Raw genomic sequence first — 7,971 nt, forward strand, 5'->3', positions numbered from 1 at the left:
ACCTGATCAACTTTGCAGTTGCTCAGTACTCGGACGGAACGGAATTCGTCTTTCAAGGGTATAACGCTCTCAACGAATTCTGCGCCTGGCTTTTTCGCAAAGAACACAAGGGGTACACCGCCATCGCACACAACATGAAGGGGTTCGATGGCCAGTTTCTGCTCAAGTAAGTTTTTTTTTCAATATTTTGAAAATGTTTACATAAATAGCATGTTACTGTTTTATTATGCATGCATTTTGTGATAAATTTTATTACATATGTGTTATTTTTTCTTTACAGATATATCCTAGAGCAAGGAATAAAGCCTTCTGTGGTGCCGTGTGGATCCAAAATAATGGCTTTGCGTCTAGACACCATCAACATCCGGGTTATCGATAGTCTTAACTTTCTCCCGATGGCTCTGTCCAAACTGCCGAAAACATTCGGTTTGAAGAGTTGAAGAAGGGTTTTTTTCCTCATCTCTTCAACCGACCGGAAAACCAAGACTACAATGGACCCCTCCCTTCAATGAACTTCTTTAATCCGGAAGCTTTCACCGTCGAAACGAAGGCGAAATTCAACGAGTGGTACGAACAGAGGAAAAACGAGAGTTTCGTCTTCCAAGACGAAATGTACGAATACTGCAAGTAAGTTGTTTTCTCCTCCATATTGAGTATATTTTATTCATTATTGTTTTATTCGTTTAGATTATTTTTTCCATTCTTTTAACATTTCTACACTATGTTCTTAATTTTTAGGTCAGACGTCGATATTCTACGTCGATGCTGCTTGCAGTTTCGGAAAGAGTTCTTGGGATTAACCGGCGTCGACCCATTCCAGTACCTCACCATAGCCTCGGCCTGTATGGCAACATACCGGTCGAAATACATCGATGATGGTGTAATTGGTATGGTTACGTCAACAATACAAACAGCAGCCGCCTAAGTATTGAATGGCTGTCGTACCTAGGACTGAACATTCAACATTCCAGAAACGGGACGGGAGAAAAGAGAGTGCTTGGTCTCAGCGTGGACGGGTTTTGTGAGGAAACAAACACCGTGTTTTTATTTCACGGTAAGCGTCATCAATTATTATTTTTGAATTAATTTATTATTATTTTTATGTTCCGTATTTCAAAACTTTTTCGCTAATTTATTTTCATGATTTTTCCAGGATGTTATTGGCACGGCTGCCCGCACTGTTTCGAAAAAGATATGGTGAACCCCAGCACCCAGAGCTACATGTGGGAACTCCACAGGAAGACCTTAGAACAAGAGCAGAAAATCCGTCGAGGCGGATACAATCTCGAAGTCATGTGGGAGCATGACTTTAACGCCCTGAAGAAAACGGATCAAGCTCTCAAATGCTTCCTGGTGGGCTTCCACTATACTGACAGGCTTAACCCACGGGATGCGTTCTATGATGGACGAACCAATGCCACCAAACTCTTCTATCGAGGCACCGCAAAATACATCGACTTCACGTCTTTGTACCCGTGGGTCAATAAATACTGCAAGTGAGTGCTTTAAAATTTATATAACTTAACAAATATGGCTCTACCTTTACTTTTTTTTACACGTTTTTTTCTTTCATTGTAGATATCCAATTGGACATCCCCGGATAATTACCGAGAACTTTGGACAGCTGAATTCATATTTTGGCATCATTAAATGCAAAGTACTACCACCTAGGGGCTTATATCTGCCCGTTCTCCCATACAGGTATCATTATAATTTTTTTATAACGTGACCTTCACGTATTCCCAATCTAACATTTTTTTCATAAAATTTTTTATTATTTTTATCATCATATATTTCATTTTTTATAGATCCGGTGGAAAATTGACCTTTCCCCTGTGTCGTTCGTGTGTTGAAGCACGCTTAAAAGAATGCCAACACAACGACGAGGAAAGATGTATCACGGGCACCTGGGTGACTGAGGAACTCAAGAAGGCCGTTGAAAAAGGATATGTGGTGAAAAAGATATACGAGGTATTTTTTTTTCTAATCCATAATTATTTTAATGTTTTCCCCGATTATTTTTGTTTTCTAATTAGGATTGTTTTCTCTAGGTTTATCATTTCGATCAATCTCGAGAGGGTCTTTTTGCCCCCTACATCAACGCCTTCCTCAAGATCAAGCAAGAGTCCTCAGGATGGCCGTCAAACTGTGTAACGAATGTTGACAAAGACGCGTACGTGAAGCAGTATCAGCAAATTGAAGGCATAAAATTGGAGCCGGGAAATATCCAAGTCAATCCAGGTCGGCGTCAAGTGGCGAAACTTTGTCTGAATAGGTAATTATCATTTTGAACGATTGAAAATTTTTGAAAACCATGCTTTTTTTATGATGAAATAATCATTTCTTTTTTTCAGCTTCTGGGGTCGCTGGGGTATGCAGGAGAACAAGACGCAACTGTCGTACGTCACTAAAACATCCGATTTTCACAAAATGATGAACGATCCTTCTATTGAGGTATTTTTTTTTAAAATAATAATTATTTTTTCAAGATATTTGATTTCATCAAACTAAAAAACAATTTATTTTTTTTCAGGTCAAGGATTTGTATCTCCCCACTGATAACGTTGCAGCTATTGAATGGCGACACAAGTCGGATTTTATACCCCAGACCAACCGGACCAACGTTTTTCTGGCTGCCTTCACGACAACGTGGGCCCGTTTGAAGTTGTATTCCGAGATGGAAAAACTAGGAGATAACCTTCTATATTTTGACACCGACTCGTAAGTTCGCAGAAATTTTTTTTTTGTTTCATTTAATTTTTCAATGTCTTATCACTTGACTTATTGGTTTTTCTTTTTATTTCAGAATCATCTATGCTAGCGATGGGGCCAACGATCCACCATTGGGTGATTTCTTGGGCCAATTCACAGATGAGCTCGACGGTCATCACATCACGGAGTTTGTGTCAGGTATTTTTCTCAATCTGGTTATCAAACTTTAATTCATCCTTTAATTTCACAGGTTGAGACGTTTCTCATTATATATATTTGTTTTTGAAAAAATGCTTATTTTCAGGTGGAGCCAAGAATTATGCCTATAGGAGGTCAGATGGCAGGACTTTCTGTAAGATTCGAGGCTTCACACTCAACTTCAAAAACTCGCTAGAGCTCAACTACGACACGATGAAAGCCCTGGTCCAGTCCATGGATTTTACAACGAAGATCGCTATCGTCGATACCCACAAGATAGTGAGGGAGGCTAAGACGAGGCGGATACTGACCAGACGAGAGGAGAAAAAATACGGTCTAGTTTACGACAAGAGGGTTCTTCTGCCCGATTTCACGACGCTGCCTTATGGGTATTAATTTTTTTTTTTTCACGTCAGAACATGTTTCTTACCGCAAAGTCCCTTATGTAAATACGCCTATTTCATGAATAAATTATTTATTTATGTTATAGATTTGTTTCTCTCGTTCTTGTGTGTTTTTTTGGTATTTAATGTTATGCAAACAGAATTAACTGTCATTTGCGATGGAGGAGCTAAAGCTTAAACATCCTTTTGGATGTATAGTGTCTGGACCGACTTCTTCGGGAAAAACTCGGTTTGTTTCGAGACTCATAGCCGAAAAAATGATTGATCCATTTCCTACGGAAATTGTCTGGTTCTATGGTATTTATCAATCGTTTTATGAATAGATTTCAGGTGTCACATTCGTAGAAGGTTTACCTACAGATTACGAATCTTACATAGGTTCGCAAACGTTATTTGTTATCGATGATCTGATGTCCGAGCTAGGCAACGACAAGCGATTAACTAATTTTTTTATTCGCGGAAGCCATCACAGAAACCTTTCCGTGATATTCATCGTTCAAAATTTCTTTCATAAAGGCAGTTAGATGCGAGAAATATCTTTGAATGCGCATTATCTCGTATTGTTCAAAAATCCGCGAGATAGAAGCCAAGTTCAACATTTAGCTAGGCAGATGTATCCGGGTAGACAGGCATTTTTTCAAGAGGTTTTTAACGATGCCTGTAAACCCGCTTATGGATACCTATTGATAGACTTGAAACCGAACACGGAAGAACAATTACGCCTGAGAACCGGTTTTTTCCAGAATGATACATATTACGCTTACCAACCCAGATAAATTCATTTCGTGTCAAGCAGTCGAAGAGGTCACATCATGGAAGGGGGTCTTGTCATAGACTTTGAAGGTTTCCAATGTACTTCGAGAGGATTTATAGTTAAAGAACTGGCCTACTTTTCGTTAGATGGCAGTAGTTACGGGACTTATACTTTTCAACCACCGTATGACTGGTTCGAACTGAGTGGTAAAGAAAGGGCGTCTGCTACATGGGTGATGTCTAATCTACACCACATTTCATGGGAGGGCGGCAACATGCCTTATGAAAAATGTTCAGAAATTCTCTCATTGTTGTCGGATTCGTATTCTGAAATTTATTGCAAAGGACTTGAAAAATGCAAATTCATTGGGCAGATGACGGGGAAGATCTGCCACGATCTCATTGGCTATCCTACATCCCCCCCCCCCCCTCTTTACCAAATCCCAAAGTCCGCTGTTTCAAACACGGCTTTAATTTTCCCCATTGCGCACTGATCAAGGCCGTCAAATACGGTATGCATATACGAGAAAGAGGTTTCGACTGTCAGTGACGATCAAGATGTCGAGGTATGCACAACGAAATTTAGAGACTCTTAAAGAGCTCACCTGTTGTAGAGGCAAGAAGCGTACTGATCTGATAAAGAAAAGTAGCAACAGTGTCATACGGGCTCTATGTGAAGTGTGTCTTAACGTGTTAAAAGGCAACGTTCCCGTCACGATATCTCAGAAAGCGAAACTCAATCGTCATAAGAGGAGTCTGAGAAATTTGTCCAAGAAGATTCTCCCATTATATAAAAAACGACGTATTTTAGTCCAGAGAGGTGGTGGTTTTCTCAGTCTACTTTTACCAGCCGCAATATCCGTTATCTCCTCACTCATAAATGGAGCACGCTAAAAAATACGTCATCGTTCCGGCATTTGAGACGTTTTGAACGTCATAGACATTTGAACGCTGTTGAACAACAGCTAAGCAAGTTAGATGGTGATATCAACATTGTCCTCAAGAGAAAAGGTCTGAGAGACGATGAAAAAGTGAAACAGTATTTGCAGGTATTGCAAAGGTACCTAGCGCTCACAGAAAATGCGAATACTGAAATTTTAGGGGAAAAGAAAGAAGATGATATAAGACCCGATTTCGAGAACATGATCATACGAAAAGCCGCTCCGAGTCACAAGAAAAGAGCTAGAGAACTGGTTGACACCATGAAAGTGAACAACAGACATCTGTTTTGGAATGAGGACGGCGAACTTGTTCAAGATGGCGTTGTGGTCCCGGGAACCAATATCGTGGAACTCATAAGACATAATCTGAGAAAGAAGAAATTTGGAAAAGTACCTAGAGGAAACGAAGCTTTTAAAAATTCCGTTGAACAAATAATGTCTCCTCAATGGTTATGCCTGTAACTTTTTTTAGAAGCAATAAAGAATGTGAAAATTTAAAAACCTGTCTTCTTTTTTCTAGTATATATTCTCACACGATATAATTATACTCTCATTTGCTAATGAACAGAGCTAAGAAACAGGTGTGTTTTAGCGATAACGTATCAATATTCGTAGTTGGAGGCGAGGATAGAAGAGGGTTTTGGGTCGAGGATGCGATAAGGTTTAGGAAGAGAATATCCGATTTTGAAAAAATATGGACAAATATACAAGTCCCTCCGAACCGGCCAGTTTTGGCGGAATCAACGCGTTTCACAGGCGTCTTAGAGAAACCGGGAAAAACGTAACTTTGAAAGATGTCAAAGAATTATTGCAGGGTAACGAAGCATATACATTGCACAAACCATCCAGAAAGAACTTTAAAAGAAATCGGGTGATAGTGGGTGGTATAAACGAACAATTTCAAGCCGATTTGGTAGACATGCAGGCCCTGAAGAAGGAAAACAAAGGTATCAAATACATACTTACCTGCATCGATGTTTTATCAAAGTTCGCTTGGGCCATACCGTTGAAAGATAAAACTGGAAAAGAAGTTACCGAAGCGTTCAGAAAAATTTTCAGAGGCCGCGTATGCAAGTATTTGCAGACTGATAAAGGTACAGAGTTCAAAAATAAAACTCTACAAACTTATCTAAAATCGATGAATGTCATGCATTTTTCAACAGAAAGCGAGAAAAAAGCCTCAATTGTCGAAAGGTTCAACAGAACTCTTAAACAAAAAATGTTCAAATATTTCACGCATAAAAATACGCACAAATACATAGACGTGTTAAGCGAACTAATGCATAGTTACAACAACACATGGCACCGCAGTATAAAGACTAAACCCGTTCTTGTTACCGAAGAGAATCAATCGGTCGTTTGGAATGAACTGTATAAGGATATCTTGAAACCCGTGTAGACAAAGTTCAAGTTTGACATCGGAGATACGGTCCGCATAAGTCGCGCAAAAATGGTTTTCGAGAAAGGATATGAACATAACTGGACTCGTGAAATTTTCACTATTAAAGAGAGACTCGAGCGCTTTCCTCCTGTGTACAGGATAGCCGACTCTGGTGGCGAGATTGTCCATGGTACTTTTTACGAATCTAAATTGCAGAAAGTGAAGCGGAGCGAGTATTACCAAGTAGAAAAAATTCTAAAGAGACGCAAGGTAAGAGGTAGGATGGAGTATTACGTAAAATTTAAAGGCTACGACAGCAAGTTCAACGTATGGGTGAGTCATCTCAAGCGCATATAAGTGACAGTGTTCACACAATTATCGGTCATTCAACAAGATGTCGTTCTATGTAATACTTCCCAGCGACAGTTCAGGGTCATACTATCCTGAAAACACTATATCTCATTTTGTCATAAGATTGCCATTTCCAATAAGTTTGACTGGCGAATGGGAATGTGCGCTTTCGGAGATTGTTTATTCTCACACGTGGTACAACATAACCGAAAAAAATAATCTGTTCGGGTTCGATCTTGGTGATGATAAATTGCAGGGAAGAAACGTACCAGTCGGATATTACGAGACAGTTCCAGATCTCTTGAACGGCTTGAAGATACCAGCTTTAAGAAACAAAGTATTGTTCAATTACAATGAAAACACCAGGAAAGTGAAAATAACACTAAAAGATGGGGCAAAACTTCTGTTAAAAACTGGCATTGTTGAGCTACTGGGATTCGAGCCAACGCTGATCGAAGAAACTACCGAAAGTCCTTACGTTGCTGACACAAACGTGTTTTTTCCAGTTTTGTACATCTATTCCGATATTGTGCAGCCTCAGGTTGTGGGAGATGTGCAAGCTCCTCTACTGAGAGTCGTTCGCGTGAAAGGAAAAGATAACGAGGTTATAAGCTCTCATTATGATAGACCTCACTATCTCCCTATAGCTCGAAAATAATTCCAGACTATAGAGATAGAAATTCGAGATAGTTCGGGAAATCACATACCTTTCAGTAGAGGAAAGTCGATTCTGATTCTTCACTTCCGCATGAGACAGTTCTTATAAAAACACTGGTCTTATCGATCCGTTGTCATTTACGAACTAGATACGAAAGATGAAGGTTCCATACCATTGTTGCACTAAACAGTTTGAGGACTACTATGTCCAACAAGCCGGACAAGGCCTGCCGTATTATTCGGGTGCTGTAATGCAGAGAGGATACGGTCTAGGTAGTATATTCGGAAGTCTTTTTAGAGTAGCCATGCCTTTTCTTAAAAAGAGTGCTAAAACTGTTGGTAGACAGATTTTACGCTCTGGCGCTGATATAGTTGATGACGTAATGAAAGGTGAAAACGTTAAAAGAGCAGCGAAAAGACGCATGGGTGAAGCTGGAAAGATACTGACAGAAAAAGCAGTGGCCAAAACTCGGTCCATGTTTGGAGCGGGACATAAAAGGAAACGCAAGAAGGCGAAACGCATCATTTTAGCCAAACGACCCAGCGGAAACACACACGATATTTTCGATCCGTG

General features: G+C 39.8%; 2 protein-coding genes across 3 annotated transcripts; both read left to right on the plus strand.

Annotated features, from left to right (window-relative positions):
- The first annotated feature begins 322 nt into the window (after window positions 1-322).
- Window positions 323-1,827, plus strand: LOC149072097 (uncharacterized). 2 transcript variants are annotated; one of them, XM_089246362.1, is made up of 4 exons: window positions 323-627; window positions 739-1,054; window positions 1,154-1,496; window positions 1,579-1,827. In XM_089246362.1, the coding sequence occupies exons 3-4, from the start codon at window positions 1,195-1,197 to the stop codon at window positions 1,727-1,729; spliced, it is 453 nt and encodes a 150-aa protein (XP_089102488.1). In that variant the 5' UTR covers window positions 323-627; window positions 739-1,054; window positions 1,154-1,194; the 3' UTR covers window positions 1,730-1,827. Both variants share the same exon structure in this region, with proteins under 2 accessions (XP_089102488.1, XP_089102489.1).
- Window positions 1,822-3,375, plus strand: LOC149072098 (uncharacterized). Its single transcript, XM_089246361.1, has 6 exons — window positions 1,822-1,971; window positions 2,052-2,275; window positions 2,355-2,454; window positions 2,534-2,721; window positions 2,807-2,910; window positions 3,017-3,375. The coding sequence occupies exons 3-6, from the start codon at window positions 2,374-2,376 to the stop codon at window positions 3,304-3,306; spliced, it is 663 nt and encodes a 220-aa protein (XP_089102487.1). The 5' UTR covers window positions 1,822-1,971; window positions 2,052-2,275; window positions 2,355-2,373; the 3' UTR covers window positions 3,307-3,375.
- Window positions 3,376-7,971: the final 4,596 nt, after the last annotated feature.

This window comes from Pholcus phalangioides, unplaced genomic scaffold, assembly GCF_987345545.1.
Source record: "Pholcus phalangioides strain wild (caught in Gottingen) unplaced genomic scaffold, Ppha-v1.0 ptg000017l_1, whole genome shotgun sequence".
NCBI lineage: Eukaryota > Metazoa > Arthropoda > Arachnida > Araneae > Pholcidae > Pholcus > Pholcus phalangioides.

What these genes read in the sequence shown, in the direction of transcription:
- LOC149072098 (XM_089246361.1), top strand. Translation starts at nt 2,374, where the DNA reads ATGCAGGAGAACAAGACGCAACTGTCGTACGTCACTAAAACATCCGAT. An exon ending in CTATATTTTGACACCGACTC is followed by an intron (nt 2,722 to 2,806) that starts GTAAGTTCGCAG and finishes TTTTTATTTCAG; the next exon opens with AATCATCTATGCTAGCGATG. An exon ending in CATCACGGAGTTTGTGTCAG is followed by an intron (nt 2,911 to 3,016) that starts GTATTTTTCTCA and finishes GCTTATTTTCAG; the next exon opens with GTGGAGCCAAGAATTATGCC.
- LOC149072097 (XM_089246362.1), top strand. Translation starts at nt 1,195, where the DNA reads ATGGTGAACCCCAGCACCCAGAGCTACATGTGGGAACTCCACAGGAAG. An exon ending in TGGGTCAATAAATACTGCAA is followed by an intron (nt 1,497 to 1,578) that starts GTGAGTGCTTTA and finishes CTTTCATTGTAG; the next exon opens with ATATCCAATTGGACATCCCC.